The following is a 22,729-nucleotide window of genomic DNA, read 5'->3' as shown; positions in this document are numbered from 1 at the left end:
TATATGTAGCGGGAAGCTACGTATTACAGATGAGGAAATGAACTCCCAAGAGGACAGTGAGTCACTAAGGGATCTGACAGCACGGTGGTTCTCACAAGCCCAGTGACTGTGGCTGCGATCTCGTAGTTTAAGAAGCAGCTCCCCTGTGCTCCACCAACCCGGGTCCTCACATCTCTCTACTCCTACTTCCTGCCTTTGACTCTCTTTTATCCTTTTCTGTCCGTCCCTGCCCCCGACCTCATCTTGCCTGCTGGTCACAAACGAATGTTGCTCCTGCCACTCAGAAAGCCCACTCCTAGTGTCAGCATGTGTTTGGAAAGCCTCACTGCCCCCAGGCTGCTGTGTGTTGGTCTCGTGGGAACAGGCTGGTGAAGGACCGGGACTTTACCAGCTAGAATGGGAGTCCCAGGGCTTCCACATCACAAGGTTCTTCAGCTGAGGCTTTTTAGTGCACGTGAGTACGTGTGCGTGTGTGTGTGCGTGTGTGGTGTGTTGTTAGAGGTCAGTGTCATGCCATTGTCCTGTAAACACCCCCATCCCTCCATTTGACTGCCTTCCTTGCTCATTCCCTTCTGACCTACAGGCCTCTGGTTCCTTTGTCTCGGTATGGAAATTTGGTTCTGTCCCATTGTCCCCCGTGTTCCACATCAACCCCTGTTTTATCAGGACTCAATTCCCCCACACAAACACTTGAAATGAATGTTCAGTTAAGTCAGGGCAAAGTTTACATAGCTATCCATGGCGTAGTGAAGTATAGAGAAAGCCGCTGTCGATAGATTCACACAACGTTAGGTAGGTCCTCATGGGCCGCAGTCCAGGTCTTTAGAAGCAAGGGCAGGAGGCTCCCATGCTTAGAATTTACTTTATAAATACTTAGCAAATCGCACCTGCTTTACCCATGTCCTTCTTGAAGCGTCTCCCGTCTCCCTATTCTATTAAAAAACAGATGGTACCACTACAGATTGCCAGCTAGAGAAATAACCATTTTATCGTGCATCTCAGACTATGCCATGGGGATGTCACAATGCCAAGGAGCCTCATATAAAAACTGGAGGGTGGGGTGGGGTGGGGTGGGGCGGGGCGGCAGAGTAGAATAGCAGCACCCAGGGCTGCCTTTATCCAGCCCTGGCCTCAAAGAAAGGAATACCACTTTCGCCTTGTGACAAGAACAGTGGAGAGTGGTTCAGGTAGGGCTTGAACCTTCTGGCCAGGTTCCTGGGTCCCGTGTGACAGAAATGTGGTGAATTGTCCTGTCTTTGCAGTTCTTTAGATCTGAGAGAGTTTAGAGCTGGACAAGTCCAGTGAAGCCTTTTTCCCCCCCTGTGGCTGTGGATTCCTTTGGCCTCGACAGTGGTTCTTAGCCTGTGGTCTGATTCACCTAGTCACAGCCTGCAGAACTCCGGGAGGATCATCTTAGGGGAGCTAGGGACTCTCCTCCTTGGTACAGTGTCCATCAAAACAATAAGCAGTCTCGACCCCACTGCCCCTGGATGGGGACCTTGGCTCAGCATTCTCTGAAGGGGTAGCCCCATGCTTGGTTAGTCTGGGCCTGGCTCTGTGGAGGGGCTCGCATCTTCCCTGGTGCTGAACTAAGTCTACTGGAGGAGCGGTGGGCCCAGCTGGGCAGCTGTGGGGACCCTTGGTCGGCTCAGCTTTCGTCCACATCAGAGCCAGCCTGCCCAAGATTATCCCTGCATTTGAATGTGGTTCCAGAATCTCACTTGGTTTTGGCTGCCTCTTCAGATGGACAGTGAGTGGAGAGCTTGGATGGGGGCCAAGGGTGTTGACCCTCTTCGTGAGGGAGCCAAGGCCAGAAGGCACAAACCACAGGCTCAGAGGAGAGTTCGTGCAGGCCTGTGCCCACATTCACAATCCTGGAGTCTGCGTTCGCACCACCCAATAGCAAAGAGCTTGGGATTTCAGAATCCCAAAGGGGATTCCAGAGCTGAAGCATCGAACCCGGAGTCCTGGACATGGGCGCAACTTGGAGATCAGGCTGGAACGTTCCTCTGAGGATTGGTCATCCAACTGAGAGGCAGTTGGTTCTGCGTGTGTCCTGTTCACAGAGCAGTTTGTAGCTTCTTGACAGGTTGGCTGGTGTCCTGGGCCAGGCATCAGGTATGGAAGCTGCCCCTGGGATATCTTTTGTCCTTTCTGTACTCAAGGCCTTTGGGGACCCGAGGTCCTGGGCATGGAGGTGCCCTGGATTCTGAGACCCAGTCAGGCCTCCAGCTGTTCTCTCGCTTCACTCAGCCTCTTAGCCCTTTGCAGACCCGTGGGTTCCAGCCCAGCCTGTGGTCTCTGGCATCTGCTGCCTCGTCTCCCTGTACCTTTTATTATAGCCAGAGCCCCTAGCCCATTGCTCAGGCCCAAGGAAGAGCCTGCCCCTGCCTCTGCCAAGGTCTTGTGGGGCTGACAGGCATTACCACCTGCTGTAGAGAGGGTGTGGACATCAGTGTTTGTTCCCAGGACAGATGCGCTCACCATGGGCGATACCCCAGGACAGGGCCTGGGGCCTAGTGTTTGCTCAGTAGGCCTTGTTAACTGAGGGAGATACCACAGGATGGGATCTCTTTGCACGGCCCTTTCCTGTTTCGGTGACATTTCCATTCTCAGCTTCACAGAGGACAGAACTGTGAGGGTGACTCACAACAGGGGCTGGGGCGTGTGACTCGCTAGGCCCAAGCTAGGATCTGATCCAGGATGACACCCTAACCCTGCCTAGGAGAGTCCAGGAGTAGGGGCAGCTTCCCCTCCCAACGAGGAGACTGAGGCAGGCTGGCCTCAGGTGGGCATTCTTGCTCTTACTCACTGGCACTTGCCCGGAATAGCTGCTCACGTGAGGGCCGAGAGTCCTCAGCCTTTAACCTGATACTCTGTCCATTCCCTTTCTAGGGACCTGTAGAGCCAGGGTTACTGGCAGTCCCTGTATGTATGTGGGGTGGAGAGGTGCAAGCTCCTTTCCTGCAGACGATGTAAATTCCACCCAGATGGAACCTGTCGTCCCTGCCATCCGGGCCTTCGGTTTCCCTGGATGGTGGGCGTCTACGACCACTCCTCAGTACCTACCTTCTAGTCTACATGTAGAAAGATGGACGCCAACAAGAGCTGAGTAGTCAGCAGTGGCCAGACTGGACAGCCAGAGGCATAAACAGAGTCCCTTTGGTCAGTGGCAGCCACACACAAAGGCTCAGGCTTGGGGAGGCCCTGGTTGGTGCCCTTGGGGTTGCCTGCCTATTTTTTTTTTTTTTTTTTTTTGGCAATAAATAACTTGAGGACCCAAAAACCAAACCAAAACAAAAAATACAACCAGTATCTTTTGGGGTAGGTGGCGGGAGACTGTTTAAGTTATTGGCCTTCCCTGGGCCACGCAGGTGGTCCTGGGCACAGGCGGGCACGGTCACCGGCACGTGTGCATCTCCACGAGCCGCTGGCACTGCCGGCACTTGACGAAGCAGCACCAGTGGAACCTGCAGCCGCAGCGCTCTGCCAGCTCCACGTGCGCTGTGTGGAAGCCGCGGCCACAGCACAGTAGCTCGCAGCCGTCAATGGCCTTAGACGTCTTGTTGCAAGTGCGGCCCCTCGTGCCTAGCACGCCGCTGCGCATGTCCTGCTCACAGAAGTCTGGACTTGGCTCCAGGTACACCAGGTCCTCATCCGTATGTGGCTTGAACTGCGCGTTTCGCGGTACCAGTGCCCGGGAGGAGCCTACGCGCCGTGGCTCCACCTCCGTGGCGCCGTCAAACTTCTCCTTTAGTGCGTGGCCAACCTGACGGAAGGGCGGTACCGCTCGCCAGCATGTCTTTACCTCACAGGAGCCTGACACCCCATGGCACTTGCACTCCACCCGCATGTGTGTCAGGATGGCCTGCGGGGGAAGAAGCAGACACGAGAGGGTCGATCAGGGACAGTGGAGGTGGGGAGCGTCCCCTGGGGATCAACAGGTGGCCAGGAGGACTAAGGGAGAACCAAGGGGTTCACTGCTGTGCCTCTTTGTATAAACATCTACTGGATGCTATGTGGAGCTGGAAAGCTATGTTGGGGACAGAGCAGTGAGGTGCTGTCCCTGAACTTGGGGTACTTGGAGTTGCTGGAGGACACGGTGAAGCATTTGAGTGAGTGGCAGGCGACCTGAGGAACACAGTACTGTGCTGAATCTCCACAGGGACCCTGGGAGTACACATCAGGAAGGCAGATGGGGTCACAGGTAAGCACATGATGTCTGGGTGGACAGGACTGGATCTGCTCCCCCCACTACCAACCCGTGGCCTACAGAGGTGCCTGATGAGAAGACCAGCTTCCACAGTAACTGTGGGATCATTTCAGGGACTCTGCCCGTGCAGCCCCACCCCAGGGCCGATGGGGTTGGTACCACTCTACCTTCCTGCCAGCCTCGTTGTTGTGAAGGTTCATGAGTGCCCGGCTGGAGGAGGCCCCCTTGCTTCTCTCTCGGACGTCTACAAAGGACTGTGAGAAGGCTACGCCATAGGCGATGTTGTCCGAGCATCCTGACCACTGGAAACCTGGGGTGTGGTGGGCAGAAAGAGTTCTGGGGTGAGTTTGGACCTGGGGCTAGGTCCCTGCCCTCCCCTTTGAACAGATGTGCTTACCCTGTGGGCTGACCCCGTGTACTGTCCGGTCACAGCCACACTTCTCCAGATCTCCACTGCTGCATGCTCTTGTCACTGCAAAGGCCACACCTGCTGAAGAGATGGCGTATACAAAGGCCGCCTCCCGGGTCCCTGTGGGAGGCAGAGGGAGGAAAGGGCTAGGTCCTGGGGCACCCACCACATCTGTATTTTCCTTGCAGAAAGGGAGAGGTATATGAGGGCTGCTGAATGCTGGGCACCAAGGAGGGACAGGGTAGGTGGAGAGCCTGCCTGCCAAGCACACAGTAGGTTCTTGTTCTGATCACACCAGTAGCTGAAACTCCTTCACACGTGAGGACCAGCGCATCCTCCCAACAGCCTGGTGAGGCAAGCGCTATGGTCACCCCCAGTTTACAGAGGCTTGGCAGCTTGTCACACAGCACGTGGCTGAGCCAGCAGACAGCTTGGCTTCAGGGTCTGATCGCTTGGCTCCTGAAGAATGCTGCCTCTTCCAGAAGGCCAGGGATAGGCATGTCAGTTTGTGACAGTCCGGGGAGTTGAGCCGGCTATAGAGCCCTGAAGGGGTGCAGCCACACTGCCACCCCAGCTCTGGCCCTTTGTTGAACTATTCCCTGGGCTCTGAGTTCCCCCTTGTGACCCTGTCCACGCTCTTGCTCGGGCTGGTCCTGCAGCTCACAATGTCTCCTGCTTCCTTGAGACTCGAAACCATAGTATTGGCAGCTCCTAGCCCTGAGCCCCTCCTGCTGACCCGGGGTAGGGAGGGTATTGCACTCAAGCCCATCCCAGTCCCACGATCAGGTGACAGAGGCAGGAGTGTGTAGCACAGGTCTGCCCGCCTCTCTGTAGTGGTTGCATCTCCTGCCCCTGGCTGCTCAGCAGTTCTATTTTGGTGACAGCCCTCCTCCCCTGCCTGAATGGATGTTTTTACCCTCCTAGGAACCGTGCCTGGGGTGTAGCTCCTGTGGAGCCTCTTTCTGGGGGTGAGCAGGGGCAGTGTGTGAACAGAGCATCCGTGCCGGCTGGGTGTGTGACCAGACAGTGGGGCTTGCTCCCATCCAAGACCCTGTGAGGGCCTCTGTGTGCTGTGGTTGGCCTTCTGTCTTTAGATGCAGGGTCGGTATCCACAAGAGTGGTGGGGGCAGCCTTTGGCCCCCGTGGTTGGCAATTACCTCTGCGACACCCAGGCCTGCGCTCCCAGCTGCCCTAGGGAGCCATCACCACGGTCAGACGAGAACAGTCACCTCCACTGTGCTGGTCTGTGGACAGAGGCAGCCCAGCCTGGGCGCTGGAGTAGGAGGCAGCTCAGCCCCCAACATGTAGGACACCCTGTTCTCGGGGCAGTTCTTAAGCAGGGAGTACCACCCAGCGTCCTTTCCACTGCCCACTCGCTGCTTGGCCATTTTGGGCCTGCACTGAGGGGCTTGGCTGGAGCAACGGAGACTCGACAGTCTGGGATGGAATCTTCTCCAAGCTAATTGAGGTTAATAGCAGGCTCATGTTGGTTGGTTTTATGCTGTGGCCGCCCAAAGAGAGACAACTTCAGTTTCTGGTATTTCTGGTATTTCTAGGCCTGAACCAGCACAAATCGTTGCCCCAAAGACCAAGGGGGAAGGGAAGTCCCAGGAGATGGGGCTGATGGGACTGGTGGGTGGCCTTAGCCCTCTGCCCTAGGAAGTCCCTTTGCTTCTTTAACTGCCTAGGCAGTCTCTGCCCAACCCTGACTCTTGTACACCTCTGCCCCCTAGCGCCAGTGGCTCGTAGTGGGTACGAGTCCCACTATGGGGTCACCTGGGAGACCACTGTCTCTTTTGTCTGCGTTGACTGAGGTCATCGTAATCGCTTTCTGAGTGACTGAATGAAGAGGCTCTCCAAGACCTTATTAGTCAAAGCTACAGCTCACAGAAAGCCTACTATGTGCAAATGTTGTCTGAGTACCTAGCACCAAGATACAGCTTTTCACAATAAGACTAGAAGTGAATCACTGAGTGGAGAGGCAGCCTGCCCAGGGTTACCCAGCTAGCATTTGGGATGGCCAGAATTTGAACTCAGTCTTTTCTCACCGACTCTGGGTTCCAGACACTCAGCTTCAGTAGTATGGCCCCTGTGGCTTCCAAGGTACCCAGACTGGAGTCTTGGTCTCTGGAAGAGTCCCCGATTTCCCCCCGGGAATGTTTAATGGCAGAAAGGCATTATGGTGGGTTTGAGAGTGCCATGCTGGGAGTGTCCTAGGGAGGTGACAGATACTTCACCCTGGTCATGCTGTAGCTGCAGGACGGAGGGAGGCATTTTTGTTTGCTCCTTTCTTGGGCCAGAGGAAGGCAGAACTCTCAAGGGCCCCTTCTGCAGCTTTCTTCCCCGTCTACCCTGACACCTACAACTCCCTTCAGCTGGTTTTCTTCCCAGAGTACCCCACATCTTGGCTGCACAGGTCCGAGTCCTATGTGTCCCTTAGGTCTGCCTTCAGTGCCATCTATTCTAAGGGACTAAGAGATGCCTGGAGTTGGGAGTTTGAAGTGACCCTATAGGCCCAACAGCTGTTATTCCTGAGGTCCACCGTGGGCAGGGGGTCTTTCTATATGCTGATCCCTTCGGGATGCACACAATCGTAGGCTGCTCTCTAGAAAACACAAGGCAGGCGTGTCTGGGCTCTTCAGCAGCAAAGGCAAAATGGGGACGGGACGGGAGCCTGTCTGACTCAGGAGCATGTCATGGTGACATCTGTCCAGATGGCGGAAGGGAAGCCAATCCAGCAGAAAGCTGGCCCAGGGTGTGGTGACCTTTGGGCACCAGGTGGGTGTCCCAATGGAGGCCAGGAAATGGTGTAACTCCACCATTGCCCTGTGCACTCTCCAGGATCTCAGCAGGTGGGCCCCGAGTTTGTCCCCACTTTCTAGGAAGGACACTGAGTTACAGAGAGGGCACAGCCCTTGCCCAAGTTCTCACAGCTGGCAGGGACAGGATCTGGGTCATCACCACCCTTGGCTCCCTCAGACTTCTCAGTTGTAAGTTGGGAATGCCATAAACTCAGAGCTGCTGTGAGGATGACCTGGGCTAGATAGCAGAGGATAGGCCAATGCACGGAGCTCCTTTCTTCACTGGCTGCAGTCTAGACCCAAAGGGGGATCTTTTCTGTCCCCTTGTATGCCTGAAGTCACTGCCACAACCAGGTAGCTCGTGTGTAGACATCTGCCGAGCCTGCCTCCCAGTTGTCACTGCTGAAGATGCTAGCTAGCCCTCTGGGAACCAAGCCTGTGCTCAGAGTGACCAGTCCTTTTCCCCCTCGGCTCAGTGGAGACTGACCAGGTAAGAGTGTTCTAGGAGGAACTTTACTAGTGAAGAAAACAAAATACAGAATGGAGGAAGGTGTGTGTGGGGGATGAGATCAAGCGTATCCCCAGATATGGCTGCCGTCTGCCTATTGTGACTGGCCTGGTCTTTGAGGTCCTTAAGGCCTTGACTTAGCTCTAAAGGGACGGGACGCTTCACCAGGCCATTCAGACATCACTCTAGGACAGCTTCCACTCGGTCTGGCAGAGTTCTTATGTCTTCAGGGGGGACAGGGCTAGTCCCTTCTCTGGCTTCTGCCCACAGGTCTGTCCTAGCTTCTGGCTGGCACTCACCAGTCATGTCCCCCTTTCCTTGTCCTTTCAAGTACTTGTCCTGACCCGTCACTAGATGACAACCACTGGTTGCCCTCCATGTCAGGTTTGGAGGTATCCTGGGAGACAGGTACTTGAGCTGTCACTGTTGCTTGGGGATGCAGTGGTGAAGAAAGGGGAGGGGCAGAGAACTGTCACACTTCAGTGTAGAAGTATAAAGTAGTAGTCTGAGGTATATCTGGATACATAGTTGCAAGTCAGCCATATTAAAATGTTCAGTGAACTTAAAAATGAGTATGTAAGAATCACACCCTGAAACTTTTTAAAAATTTTTTTTAAAATAAAAATTTAAAAATAAATATGATGTTATATGAAAAAAGGGAAAATATAAAATATACTCCCCCCGTAAAGAATATAGAGGCCTGTTAGTCATCCCAGCACTTGGGAGGCAGAAGTAAAAATATTGCCAAGTTTAGGGCTAGCCTGGGCTACATAACAAGCTCAGGGCCGGCCTGCCTGTATTATGCAGTAAGAGAATATCTTCAAAGAAATGACACCACACAGGCATAAATCCCAGAAGGAAGGGCTAGGGCTAAAGGAAAAAGATCTGGGTGGGGACTGCTTAGCTGGTAGAGAAGGGGTTGGGTAGTGAGGAGGACATAGCATGTGCAAAGGGACAGGGGTGTGACCGCCCAGCATGGGAAGCCTTGTTGATGTACCTGCCAGTTCCTTGAGAGCAGTGGTTCTCAACCTGTGGGCCATGACCCCTTTGGGTTAAATGACCCGTTCATAGGGGCCCGTATCAGATGTCCTGTATATCAGATATTTACATAACAGTTCATGACAGTAGCAAAATTGCAATTAGGAAGTAGCAACAAAATAATTTTATAGTGGGGGGGTCACTACAACACGAAGAACTGTATTAAAGGATTGCAGCATTGGGAAGGTTGAGAACCACCGCTCTAGAGGACACTTGGAACACCTACTGTGTGAGAGGGACTTCCGGAGAACAATATAAGAAGGATGGCTCTGGACCTCACCAGTACAGCAGACACTCTACTGCCGGGCAGCTCATTGGGGATCTGTCTCTTTCTCAGAACAGTACAGTTTAGCAATGCCAAGTGTGCTCATGCCTGCCGGCCCCTGCCAGCTCCCAGGAGAATGGCTTCCAAATTTCAATGACAGTTGGTTTCCAACAGCATCCAAACGGTCTGCCACAAGCCTAGCAGCCAGGGATGTCCAGACCCACAGGTGCCAAGACAAAGGTTGGCCCAGGCAACCCCGTCCTGTAGCTTGAGCAAGTCAAACAGCCCTGTCAACTTGGAGTCTCAGACGTGTCAGCATCTTGCTCAAGAGGTAGAAAGGCAGCTTGGCTTTCAGCATTCCCTGGACGGCGGGAACTTTCCCGTTCCATAGAACCTCTGCTTGGCCCTGGCTCACCTGCATTTGGCTCTCGTGTTACCAGTCTTAGCCAGGGCTTCATCTCTTTGCAAAAGCCTTTCTATAGTACCCAGTACTGGCAAGGTGAGACCTCCAACTTCCTGTTCTGTTGCTCCTGTATTTATTGGCAGTGACAGTGTTGTCCCCCACTTGGTGTAGGTTCAGATCCTGCCTCTCTCTAGTTCTGTGACCCAAGGCAAATGATGTAACTGCTCCGGCCCTCAGTTCCTCACTTGTTACATGGGAGTCTGAACAAAGGGCTGTTGAGTTAGCTTTGTTTCTTACAGTCCTTAAAATGGTGCCCAGCCCACGGTCAGTGCTGTGGGTGTCTGCTTTCATTGTGTTGTGGTGGACTGTGGGGTCCCCGATGAACTGTGAGCCCCAGAGGACAGGAGATGGCCACAGCAGGTGTGCTGTAGAACTGTCACAAGCACAAGTGGCTTTCAGGACCCAAGGCTAGCTGCAAAGGTGAACAGTGCACTCCAGGTTGAAGCCTGAGTCTGCTCATCCTTTGAGGAGCCTGGGGCTGTCTTTTCTCTGAGCCCCGGTTTCTCCCTCTGGAAAATAAGGACTACTCCAGCCTCTACTCCTGGACCAGCTTTGTGATGGCAGGCATTGTCTGACCTCCTCTCCTCTACCTAGTATCCTTGGCTCTGTGCAGCCTCTGCTCCTGAACCATCTCAGATGTGCCTGGCCCTAGAAATATCATTTCCCAGACACCCGGGGCTGCACACAGACCCCAGACACCCAGGGCTGCCCACAGATAGCCCATGTCCCCAAAACACCTCCCCCCCCTCACCTTGTGTCACCACCTTCCCGAAGACAGGCAGGGAGTCCAGTGTGGAACAGTTCCAGCGCCGGTTCCGGAACTGGTATTGGCACTCCTCAATGGCCAGCTGGGCGCCACGGCGCACTGAGTCCATCACCTCGAGGTTCCGTTTGCACATCTGCACCTGCCTCTGGATCAGGCCTTTGAGCTTCTCGCACGTTTCCTCTTCGGAGATGCTGCCCACCGATGACAGCTTGGCCAGGTACCTGGGGGCAGCGATTGGATGGGATGTACAGCTGCCCTGAGGCCTGCTTTTCTCTCCCCCCACACCCAGGGTTCAGGGTGCTGCCTCATCTGGTCTTGTGTATAAGGTTCACAGCAGGTGAGAGATAGAACTTTGGGGTTTTCTTTTGTTTTCCCGACTCCATAGCCTTTGCTAGATGCTGTGAGATTTAGAGATTGACATTTTGGGCAGAAGCATCTGGGAACTGGGTTCCCTCCAACCAAGCTGGGTGAGGTGCAGGCTGGACCTCTCTGCCCCTGGAGACCATCTATGGGGTTATGGAGAGCACAGGTGCCTGGGTTTCACCTCAGATATTGTCAGTATGCTCTGAGCTTTAGCCGTATCTTGAGTTTAGCCTAGAGAATAGTCTTGAACAAGTATTTGTGATGTTAGCCTGTGAAGGCTCAGACTAGGACATCCCCATCCACCTTGTGGTCTTGGCTCCTAGAGAAGAGTCCTCTCCCCAAGCCCCCGGCTGTAAAGTTGAGCCTAGCTTTCCTTATCCATACTGGAATCGTGGCTTTTATTCCAAAAGCTGTTGTGATGGTTGAGCATAGCAAGGTGTCCTAATGCACCTAGCTTGGCTGGGTGCATCTTGGGAGCTGTCCCTAGCAGCGCCAATGGACCAAAGGAGATGGATAGTCTCCGAGCCAGATGGATCAACCTACCGTGGCATTCATTCCTGGTCTTCTAGGAACCCTTTCAGCCCCCACTACCTCTCCAATAGGTCTGGCTGTTTATAGGGGTTCTGGGAACCAAATTCAGGTTCTCGTGGTGGTATAGGAAGTACTTTGCAGACTGAGCCATCTCCCCAGGTCCTGGGGTATAGATCCCCAGACTAGCAGCACCCTGGTCAATCTGTGTAGGAACCCGAGTCACTTAGAAAGGAGAAAGGTATGTTAAGGGTCAGGATAAGGGAACATCTGGAAATGACAACCCTAGCTTCCACCCTGCTTTGCGTCCCTTGCCATTAGAAGGGGGTCTCCTGCAGAACCACATGCACAAAGTCACTCAGCCTGCAGGGGGCGCCAAGAGCTCAGCTACTGGCGGTGGGCCAGGACACTGTTGGGAGGCCACTGTGTCCTTCCTTGAAGGGTCAAGAAGTTAAACCTACCCTTGGATATTTTCCTGTCTCCACTCAGCCAGGGACTCTCAGAAAAGCATAGAAGCCCCACTCCCTATAAGACTCGGGGGCTATATATGTTGCCTAATCATATTTAGACCTCTTTTCCTCCTCCCTGGAAGCTAAGCAGGTCAGGTATGGCTGGACTGGGCCCCACCCAGCCTCTGTTGAAGGGGGACATTCAGGGCCTGAAGTCTCCAGCCAGAAGGAGCAGGTAGGGAGGTCTGGCCAAGCCATCAGTCCATTGTGACACGTGGCAAGTCCCCTTCTACTTGTAGCTGGCTGTAGGCACCGTGAGTTAGCTGGTGAATCTCTGCAGCCTTTCCCACCATCAGAGTTCGAATTCTCCTTCTGTTGGCAGAAGAGGGCCTGTTGGTCCCATGCCACCAAAAGGGAGAGATGGACTCGAGGAATTGAGCATTCCTCCCTCAGGTTCTGAATGTAACAGGGAGACCGGCGGGGACGATAGTGTCAGGGACACTGCCCGGCTGCCATAGCTGTGAGTCAACGGGACAGCGTCCAGGAAGATGATGAGAAACTGCTTGTCACAGCACCCGTGCCCACCTCCCAGTCCTGCCTTTACTGGACACCACAGCTGCCCCTCCCATGTATGGGAGGCCTGGGCATCTCTGTTCCTGCTCTCTGAGACCCCAGGGGTTTGCCTGGCGGGTGCCAGAGCTGGCGTAGGCTGGAGAGGGTTGGCAGCCCAGTCCTCAGTGACCAGAGCCTATCCTCACACCACTCGCTCACCCCGAAGCCTGGCAAGTGCCTGACCTCATTTCACAGATGAACGAAGCAAACCAGGGCCTGCAGAGGTGAAACAACTTGTAAGTCCCTTAGCTATCTAGCAGCAAGCAGTTCTTGGCTCTCAACCATGTCTCTCTGGCTGGGGATTTGCCCCACTGGATGGCTGGAGAGTTGACCCCTCAGGCTGCGTCCCTTCAGTTCCCACACAGGGCATGGCACACAGAAGGTATTCGGGAATATCTGTAGCCTTGGCTAGGGGCTCTGTCCTGATGTTCTCCCACCCTGATGGCAAAAGAACAGAGGTGAGAGAGGAAGATGGGGGTGGCTGGCCTCTGTGGTCCCTCCCAGTGTTCTACAGTGGCTCAACCTTTCCCCCAGAGACACGTGTGCCATTCACTGACCCGGGAGCTGGGTCGGGCTCAAATATCCACTGCACAGCCATTTCTGGAAGAGGCAGAGCCAGGGCCTGATGGGTGTCGGCTGCCCCTGAGCCGGCTGTCTGAGGCTAACCATCCCTGCTTTCCCAGCCTGTTACGCTGCTCCTGTTGAGGCTCCTTCCTGCTATTGCTGAGTATAGGCTTAGCAATTTGTCACCTGCTGTCCTGGCCACCCAGGACTCCAGCCACGGCTGTGCCATTCATCAGGTTACCCCACCAGCCCAGGCTGCCCCTGCTGCAGCCACTGGCCAGCTTATGCCCAGTTTCTCGAATGGGGCCTGTGGGTCCTGCAGGCTCCTCCCAGGAGGCCCTCCCCTCCGTGCCTTCAGCCCGATAGGAGGCCGGAGGGCCCTGGCCCTGCCAGGGAGATCAGATCCTCTCAGCCACCTGCTGTTTTCATTAGAAACTAAAATTAGCTGGGCTTGTCCCAAGCTTTTCCAGGTTTGCTTGCTTTTTTAAACAAAATATACAAAATTGGAGAGGCTAATCCACACCTCTGTGGCTCCTCCCCGGTGCTCCCTGGACTCTAGAGGAGAGGGGCTGGGAAAGACAGGCCGTGGTGGGGAGCCAAGCAGGTCAGTGGCACTGGTCCTGGCCCTACAGTGTCCAGGTGGGGGCTGGGACACCAGCCCAGGCCTCTCTGCCCCCTCCCTTTGGCCTCCCTGCCTGCCCTGGCCACATTTAGAGACTCCTCAGGAGTAGTTGTGCCTTCCATACCAGAGAGGAAGGAGGCCAAGTTGGCAGAAGGGGGTACCCGAAGCCAGGCCAGCCCTCAGCTAGTGGATAGAAGCAAGGGGCCACAGACTCTATCTAGAGCAGTGTTCTTAGGAAGCAGGAGGGATGTACAACTCCCCAGGACCCTTGCTACACAACCAACCATCTAAACTGTACACTATTTCTTTAACCAGTTTGAGTGGTTGCTGTACTGAGCACCAGAGTGCCCTGACCTTTGCTTTGCTCTGGGCAGGTAGGCAAACAACCTGGGTCAGTCTTCTATCTTCGTGTCACTCAAAACAAGTTAATGAACCATTTTTGGAACTTTGACCTCAGTGTGCTCATCTGTAAAATGGGGAGACCAGTTTTTCTTACTGTAGGAGGCAGACCCTCTCCATGGCCCTCTTTACCTTCCTGTTGCCTCCAGCTGGACCTTGTGGGATTCTGTGCCTGTCTGTCTTTGTTTGGACCTTCTCTGCCCTCACAGAGCCAAGCCCTGGCCCTACTTCAGCTCCGTACCCTTCCAGGGGACTGGTGGATCACTTTGGTCTGATTTAAACTGTTGATTCCGGAGACTCTCCTGATGCACTTTTAGAACTGGAGAAGTGGTCGCCAGTGCTTCCAGCTCACCTGTTTGACATTTCCAGGATAGGGGGTGATGGGCGGTGAGGAGAGACTGGCTCCTCAAAGAGGTCAGGAGCTGTGGACTTGGGTCCAGTTTAAGCTCAATGCGCCAAGGGGACTTGGAGACTGGGAAAGGAGATGACCTGAAGCACGGCCCCTCCCACACCTGTCACCTGCGTCATCACATGCCAAGTGTTGCATAGCCAAGTCACCACAGAGCAGGGAGTCCCCTCCCCTTATCTCTCCTCTCTAGGAAGATGGCATACAGCTCCAAGGCTGGTTACTGGGGGTGAGGACTTGAAAATGGGGCATTCTGGCCTCGAGGCCTGAGGGCAGGCTGCTTAGGTTCCAAAGATGGCTCAGGGGCTTGGAGGGCAGGGCCCCTCAGTGTCACAGACATAAGTAAAAGGCGGCTGGATTCTCCCAGATGGGTTCTTCCAGAGACTTGTGTCTACAGCAGGGTATTCAACTGCTACGGGGAGTGAAGGATGTTGAGGTAATGAATGTCCCCATGGCTCTGGTGTGTAGGGTTGTCTGTGTCTGTGGTCTCTGGAGCCATTGGAGTCACTGGAAAGAGGTACCACCAATGGAGGGCAGCCAGGGTGGGGGGGAAGGGCTAGCATGGAGACATTCTGTTCTGAGGGTGGGAGTGGGCTGGCTCTGTTGTGCCTCCTTCCCAGTTTGATAGGATCTGAGTACCGAGGCCAACTACCCTAGGCTCCATGTTTGTTTTGTTAGTTGGAGAGAGATGCTGTTTTCTTCTGGGGCTCATTTTTTCTGTTTCCTAGGATTCCTGACTCCTCCTACCTCTGACCCCCAGAAGACTCTTTTGACTATCCATCATCAATCCATCCATCCATCCATCCATCCGTCCGTCCATCCGTCCGTCCGTCCGTCCGTCCATCCATCCATCCATCCATCCATCCATCTGTCCATCCATCCATATATCTATCTTACGCTCTAGGGGACTGAAGCAGGGGCCTCATACATGCTAGGCAAGCATTCTACCACTAATCTCTATCTCCCCTCCCCTTTAAAGGCAGGGCCATATAGCCCAGGCTGGCCTTGAACTTACTATGTAGCTGAGGCTAGCCTTGAACTCTCAAGGTCCCTCCTTCTAATTGAGTGGGTCAATTTCTTCTCTTGATTTCCATTTTCTATCTTCCAAAGAGGAGCAAGTAGCTACCTCAGGGCCAAGAAGACAAGACTTGAACCTGGATGGCCCCACACTGTGCTAGGATGTACAATTTTGTCTCCTCTTTCTGCGTCAGGTATCTTGCTGGAGTGAGTGGGTGCCAGCTTTAAGGTGCCTCCTGACATCACCTTGCCTCTAATTAGGCAGCAGAGACCCTCCCAGTTCTCCTCTCTAGATCCTGTGCCCCCACTTTTCTGTTCATCAGCCACGGGGAGAGGCTTGAGAAGACGAGACTTGGGCTGGACATAGCTTTGCTTTGAATATGCTGTGGGGCTTGGAGTCCAGCACAGACAGCACTGATGCCAGTAGGTGCCAGACCTGTGGTTCAGGGGCAAGCCCACCACTCCCTTGTATGGTAGCTCAGGGTCCCTAAGACCTTCCTCATTGGTGATGTCTATGATTCATCCTTAAAGCTGGGAATGCCAGGGCAGCCAAGCACCGTGACTCAGGAGGGAGTGTTCTGCTATCTCCAGTTTGGGGAGAGAAACTCTTGGGATTCTCATTCTGGGATTGTAGGCTGCTGCCGGGAATAGAGTCCCTGTAGGTCAGAGACTCCTCTCTGTGGTATCAACAATCCCCTGCAGAGAGCAGGCCCCTCCAAGGTTGCTGTGAGCCACGGGGGTGGGAGGAACCTAACTCCCTAGGACAAGGGCAAGATAGTTCCTCCTTTCTTTCCTCCTCACTCCCCTGCTCTCTGTGAAGACCCAAGTCCCTTCCAGGAGCTGTAGGGGTTCTGTCTTGGGGGAGGGGGGAACCTCTAAAACATGGCTTGGTTTCCAGTTTGCCAGAAAATGGGGGAGGCAGAGCGGGGCTGCAGGAGAAAGGGGACTGGCGGGGTCACAGCAGGGAGTGAGCTTCCCCTCGGGGCGAGCCGGCTGTATCACTGAAGATGCAGCTTGGGACTCGAGAGATAAAACCTGGCAACTCTTGTGGAAATCTGGGAAGCAACCGTAGGTCGCAGCTCAGCTCCACCTCCCAGCTGCTTGCAGAGCAAACCAGGAGCCCCTCTTGCAGGCTAGCTGGGAGCAGAGGGTGACTGGGGTTGGGGGGGCAAAGGCGGGTGCTGTCACCTTTGCCAGCAACACCTCCCCCCACCCATCAATCTACGCCTGGTTGGTTCAGCTTGAGTCGTTCCTCTCCCAGGAAGGAAGGAGAGCCAGAGGCTTGGTGCAGAGGCTCAGCTTCCCGAGTGAGCGCACCCACAGGGCCCTAATGTTGGGCGAGTTTCAACAGGTTTGGGGAGCACTGTCTTGTCAGATACTTGCTGAGTTGCTCAATGGCTAATCCAGGGTGGAGGGAAGAAAGTCAAACCATAGCAGACAGCTGGGTCCCGGCTGCCGCCTGAGCAAACCCCTCAGGCAGAGCCTGGTCCTGCCTCCCCCCCCCCCCCCATGAGGAGGGGTGGGAAAGATTCAGGCTGGCTGGGAGGCTCTGCTTTAGCTAGTGAGGGAGGACCCAGCTTGCAGATCTGTCCTGCCGCAGTTAGCACGAGAGCTTGAGGGACGTGGAGACCGACCTTCCTACTTCAGGCCTCCAACCCTCAGTGACTGAGCCCCTTCCTCTGATCCATTGGTGACCGAGTACCCATAACTGGGGCAGGTATGTGCCAGGCACAGGAGGGACACTCAGAGCTGTGTAGCACAGACTTAATCCTGCCCCCCTGCCCCAGCATCAGAGACCATAGAACCACGTCATATGTAGTAGAAGGTGGTTACAGTTACATAGATCAGACCTTGAGACTTGGAACCATCAGGCCCTGCTTCCTCCAGGCCTCTGCTCTTGGAGGGGAGGGAAGAAGTTAGGGTAGGTATGTGTGTGCCTGGGGGACTTGGGACATTTGGTGACCTCGGTAGATCCTGGGACATCAGCTGACAAGGGATGAAGGGTATGCTCTTGGTTTCTAGTGGATAAAGGCTTCATATCCCGTTAAATACTCTCGGGTGCTATCGAAACACGTCCACAATACCAAGGGTGAGAGGTCCCAGCATAAACTGTAAAGTGCTTCGTGTGTGTTAAGTTAGCGACCTTGAATGACTACCCAGAGTCATGGGAGAGGCTCCAAGCACAGGCTTCTACTATTTAAAGAGGAAGCATTCCTGGGGTGACAGGCCACATTTTCACCTATGGGGCTGGCTCTACCCATGCCCGGACTGGAGAGCCACGCCTCACTCTGCCCATAGCCTGTGGGGGTGGGGATCTTACGTCCCCTCTGGGCAAACAGGCCTGTGAAAGCTTGGCTCAAGGAAGTACCTGTGGGGACTTGGCCCAGTAAGGTACTTGACACCTCTCTTTATTCCCCCAGTGACACTGAAGTGTGTTTCCGGGGACAACCCTTTGGCCAGCAGAATGCCTGCAAGCCAAGCATGGATCTGCCGGTTCTGGTAGGCTACTGAAGAACAAGTAGGGGATAGCCTGAGCTCCTCTCTATGTAAACTATAAGATTTGGACAGCACTATTTGGGACAATAGTGGGGTACCCCAAGTACCCATTCTTTCCCTCCTCCCTATAGACACTGCTCTGCAGCTCAGTGGCCGCGAAGCCCAGCCTCTGGCGACTGCCAGGGCTCCCACCTCCACCATGCCTGGCCTCTGCCTGCAAGGCTTACTGCTCTAGAACAGCAGTGTGAACCATCTGTGCCCATAGGCACCACTTTACAGGTGAGAGTCGAGGCTAGCCCAAGGCCCCTCAGCTGGGCGGTGGCACAGCTGGGGAGAACCCTGGGCTGTCTGTCCTTTGAGCCCAGCAGGAGTTCCTTGTTTTACTTGGGAGGGCCTGTTAAGATCCTTGCTCAGGGCATTATCTTTCTGCTCGGGGAACCTCAGCTTTCTCATTTTCAGTTCGTCCCCCATCTTTCATTTGGGGTTCAGAACAAGCTACTGAGGCTAATACCCCAGAGTGGACATAGCCCACTCAAGGGCACACAGCATGTAGTGTAGAAGTGTGACCTGAGCCCAAGTGTCCCTTGACCCCCTGATGTTGACTTGGTGCTGGGGCATGACTCAGACACAGCTAAGTGGCGGGGCAGTTCCGTGAGTCTAAGCACAGGCCTTCTGCCATGGATGGTGTGTTCCCCCACTCCTCCTCCGGTGGTGGGAGCTGCACAAGCTGCCACCTTTGTCTGTGTGCCAGACACCAGCCTACTCCACAGCATGCAGTTTCTCTGGGCTTGCCCAGCCTCAGGCTGCAAAGCTCTCCTAGCTCCTGGCTCTGTCTTGCCCAGTGCTTGCAGGCAGAAGCACATCTGGCTTCTCCACCAGGCTGGTGACATGAGATGGAAGCCCTGGCAGCCCAGATTCTGTAACCAGCTATCAACCCACCCCGGGTAGTCTACCGTTAGGTCTACCCAGGCCTTGCCCCTCAGCATATACTACCAGCTTTCTTTTTGGGACCAGGCCTGTGGCTTGGCTTATTCTGTTTGTACATCCATCCATCCATCCATCCATCCATCCATCCATCCATCCATCCATCCATCCATCCACTTATCCACTTATCCATCCATCTATCTATCTATCTATCTATCTATCTATCTATCTATCTATCTATCTATCTATCTATCTATCTATCCATCCATCTACCTGTCTGTCTGTCTATCTATCTATTCATTTATTTATGTTTTTTGAGACAGGGTATCTTTGTGTAGCCCTGTCTGTCCTGGGACCAGGCTGTCCTTGCACCCACAGAGATCTGCCTGCCTCTACCTTCCGAGTGCTAGGATTAAAGGCGTGCGTCACTACCACCTGACCTTTTTATATTTATTTATTTATTTGGGTGTACATGTGCATGCACGTGTGTGTGTGTGGGGGGGTCAGAGGACAACTTTCAGGAGTTGATTCTTTCCTTCCACCATGTGGGCCCTAGGGAAGGAACTCAGGTTGGCAGGCTTGGCAGCAAGTTTCTTTACGGGTGGAGCCATCTCAAATGGCCTTTGGCTCACTCTTGAAAAGACAGGGTGCTACCAGCATGCCTGAATAGACAGCTGCCAACCCAAAGCTCTTGCTTCAGGAGGCTGATAGCTCTGCCATTTGCTAGCTAAGTAGCTCTGGGTTACCTCTGTGGACCTCAGTCTTCGCATCTATAAAATGGGTTCCAGTGTAGTAAGGATTCAGACAGTGCAGTGGGGGATGGATGTTATTAAGTCGTTCTCCAGCCTGTAGGCTAAGGAGCTCCACTCTGCCAAGGAGCAGGCCCCACAGTCTTACCGATTCCAGCTGTGGCTTCTCCTGTGTTCCTGTACTCAGATCCAAGTTGCTGGGGGCCTGGGCTGTGGCACCTGTTTGCCTAGGGGCTGGTTCTGTTTCTAGCTAAGGATGGACGTGTTAAAAAGTACAAGGTAGTCATCCCAGTTTGGGGGTGTGTGCGTGCCTGGGGTCTCTTCCCCTTCAGAACCTCTCTAGTTCAGTAGGGTCCCAGGAAGCCCCTTCCTCCTGTCTCTTTGAGCTGGCCCAGGGCCCCGGTGGAACAGGAGTGAGCAGGGTTGTCTAGAGCCAGGCTGCCCAGCAGCAGGAGCCATCCCAGTTGCAGAGAACAGGTTTGCCAACCTCCCCAAGCCCAGGCCTCCCCTCCTCACCCACCCCACTCGGTGCAGGCACAAGGCTCAAGAACTGAGCCCTGGAATTCCCCATGCTTTGCAAGACCTGAAGCTGGGACTGCCTCCTGAGCTGGGGGACTGGGGCGGGCGTGGTGGACATGGCTGGAGGCAGGTGGCAATTCTACCTGGGTGTACTGGGTCAACTTCAGGACAGCCTCAGGCAAGAAGTAGATTATTCTTGTCTGGAAACTAAAGCATCTGGGTTCAGTCCACGATGTGGTGAGTAGCTCCCTTCCCTGGGCCTTAGTTTCCTCATCTATAAAGGGAGCTAAAGAACCTGGAGCTTTGAAGGGCCTTTCTGTGGCAGCTGTTTCTGTGTTTGCTGCAGGCCTGGCTCACACACTTGAGTTCTCAGTGTTACTTCAGGTTTTTTTTTTTTTTTGTTTTTTGTTTTTTTTTTTGTATTGCTTGGTGGTGCTGGGCTGCACTTCTAGTTTCCCCTGATGTTCACATCCGTCTCTAAACCCATCTGTTTAAGAGGCAGCTCCAGAGACCCCAGACTCCTTCAAGTTCAAAGCAGTTCCCTTCTTCAGGTCTGCTGCAACCCAGGCCTCACTGGGGGAGGGGGCATTCTGCAAGAAGTGGAAAGGGGTGCGGTGGCCGTGCCCTGGTTTCCGTCCACTCTGCCACAACCCCTGAAGTGTTAATCAAATTAAGACTGCAGGAAGAACAAAAGCACTGCAGACACTTTGGGCCTCAGAGGAATCACTAGCTCTCCGGAACAGCTGGGAGAATTCCACATCACCTCAGTCTCCCAAGCTCTGGGTGGCTCTGACCCCAACGAACACACTCCTTTCCAGTCTCCAGGGCCTTGGCTGGCCACAATGACCTCATAGCAACAGCCATTGGGCACTCAGGGCAATTTCATGGGAGATATTTGTTCTTTGGTCTTGATGCAGAGAGAATTTTTCCTTTCCCACTGTCTCCATGGAAACCCCAGCTACACTGTTGGCTATCCCCCCTTCCCACCTCATGCTTTTCAGATCAATACGGGAGCTTGGCTCCCCACTGGCTGCCCACAGTGGAAGGCAGCAGAGCTCCCGACAGAAGTTGGGGCCAGGGTTAAGCCTGGGCCATAGGGAAGTGTCACTGAAGAGGGATGAAGGAGTCTCTAAGGTCTAGTTCCTGGTTCTCTTAGTCACTAGCCCATCTCCTTAGCTCGCCTTCTCAGGGATCCTACCGAGCGCAGACCCAGTAATGGTGAAACACATAGGTCACCAGCGGTTACCAACTCCCTTCTTAGGCAAGACCTTTGGTTGTGGATGGGGGCTGTCGCCTTCTTTAATAAAGGTTGGGAGAAGTTTCTTCCTGCCTCAGGGAACAGCGAGGAGCAGCCAGAGCCAGCCTGCGGGCTCTCAGAGGCTCGGCGCCCGGGTCCTCGACTTCTACATTTGGCTCCCGCCCCCCCAGGCAGAAACAGGTCCCTGCACGCCTCCAGCTCAGCCCGCAGCGCGGCACGGCGCAGCGCGAGGAGCTCGCGCCTAGACTCCTCGCTATTAACCTGCTATTATGCCCGGGACGCTTCCCCTCGGAGACCTGTCAGCCCGCCGGTTTGCGCCTCGCACCGCTCCTGGGCCACCGCCCCGCGATCGCACCCCCTCGCGCCCTCGAGCACCCAGGGCAGCCTCCGGGTGCAGACGCGCTGCCAGCCCTGCTGCCCCGGGCAGGGAAGCCGGACTCGGGCAGCAGGGGTCCGGGGAACTCCAGAGGGAAGTCGGGACAGTGGTGGTGACCGGCAGGAGGAACCGGCAGAAGCGCGATCCTCGGGTCCCGCGGCTGAGACACCTGCAGGGAGCCCCCTGCGCCTGTTGCCCCGGGACCCGCCCCGCCCGCCGGGTCCCCAACCAGACTTACAGCCAGTTGCTCGCGGCGGCCGAGAACACGGCGAAGACGAGGAGTCGCAGCGACCGCAGGCACGAACGGGGGCTCATGGTGCCGTGGGTGTCCGCCCCGGGCAGCGGCCGCAAGTCTCCCGTCGGGGCGGCAGGTGGGCGCCGCGCGGACGGGCTGGGGCGCCGGGCCGGGGCGCGCGGCGAGGCTCAGCCTCCGAGCAGCCGGCCGCGCCGCCCGCTGCTGCGCCCGCTGCCCGGCGGACCCGACTGTCAGCGCCGCCCCAGAGCCGGGATGCGGCGGTGGCGGCGGAGGCGGGCGGGCGGGCGGCGGGGCGGGCCGGGGGCGGGCCGAGGATGGGGTTACCTGGGCGGGTCCAGCGGCGCGGGACACCCCCCCCTACGGGGGCGGTCCTGAGCCCGCGGGACTGGGCTTCTCCTGGGGGGCCTCCCGGGCCAGGCGCCCGGACGCGCTCGGAGCCCCAGCCCGCTGCAGGCACGCTTGGCCGCACGCCGCCCAGTTGGGCCGAGCTAGAGGCGCGGCGACCCAGCTGCTGGGTCCCCGCCCGGGGCCTTAGGGACGGGCGGGCACAGCTCCCCCAGCCCGCCGCTGCGGGCACTGCAGCGCCGCCCTGGCCGCGCCCCGCGGCCCCCCGCCGGCGCCTGGGAGCCGGAATCCCCGGCCGACCCCTGCGGAGCCACCGGAGCGAGAGCGGCTGCCACTCGCGCGAACCTAGTCACTAGCGCTCGGGGCGCACCAGGCTGCGGTGG

The 22,729-nt window shown here is 55.5% G+C and overlaps 1 protein-coding gene across 3 annotated transcripts; it reads right to left on the bottom strand.

Moving 5' to 3' along the window:
* Nucleotides 1-962: 962 nt before the first annotated feature.
* On the bottom strand, nt 963-22,230 carry Wnt4 (Wnt family member 4). 3 transcript variants are annotated; one of them, XM_087551412.1, is made up of 5 exons: nt 21,984-22,230; nt 10,449-10,684; nt 4,611-4,703; nt 4,381-4,523; nt 963-3,868 (listed from the first exon to the last, which is right to left on the bottom strand). In XM_087551412.1, the coding sequence occupies exons 1-5, from the start codon at nt 22,058-22,060 to the stop codon at nt 3,401-3,403; spliced, it is 1,017 nt and encodes a 338-aa protein (XP_087407538.1). In that variant the 5' UTR covers nt 22,061-22,230; the 3' UTR covers nt 963-3,400.
* Nucleotides 22,231-22,729: the final 499 nt, after the last annotated feature.

Source organism: Rattus norvegicus, chromosome 5 (assembly GCF_021556685.1).
Source record: "Rattus norvegicus strain SHRSP/BbbUtx chromosome 5, alternate assembly SHRSP_T2T, whole genome shotgun sequence".
Taxonomy (NCBI): domain Eukaryota; kingdom Metazoa; phylum Chordata; class Mammalia; order Rodentia; family Muridae; genus Rattus; species Rattus norvegicus.
The sequence above is the reverse complement of the archived record's forward strand: the minus strand, read 5'-3'. Positions and strand labels throughout refer to the sequence as shown.

Bases quoted from the DNA above. Each gene is read 5' to 3' on its own strand.
- Wnt4 (XM_087551412.1), bottom strand. From the start codon at position 22,060: ATGAGCCCCCGTTCGTGCCTGCGGTCGCTGCGACTCCTCGTCTTCGCC. The intron at 10,685-21,983 runs GTAAGTCTGGTT...CGCTGCCCCCAG, and splicing joins GCCGCCGCGAGCAACTGGCT to GTACCTGGCCAAGCTGTCAT. The intron at 4,524-4,610 runs GTAAGCACATCT...ACCACACCCCAG, and splicing joins ACACGGGGTCAGCCCACAGG to GTTTCCAGTGGTCAGGATGC.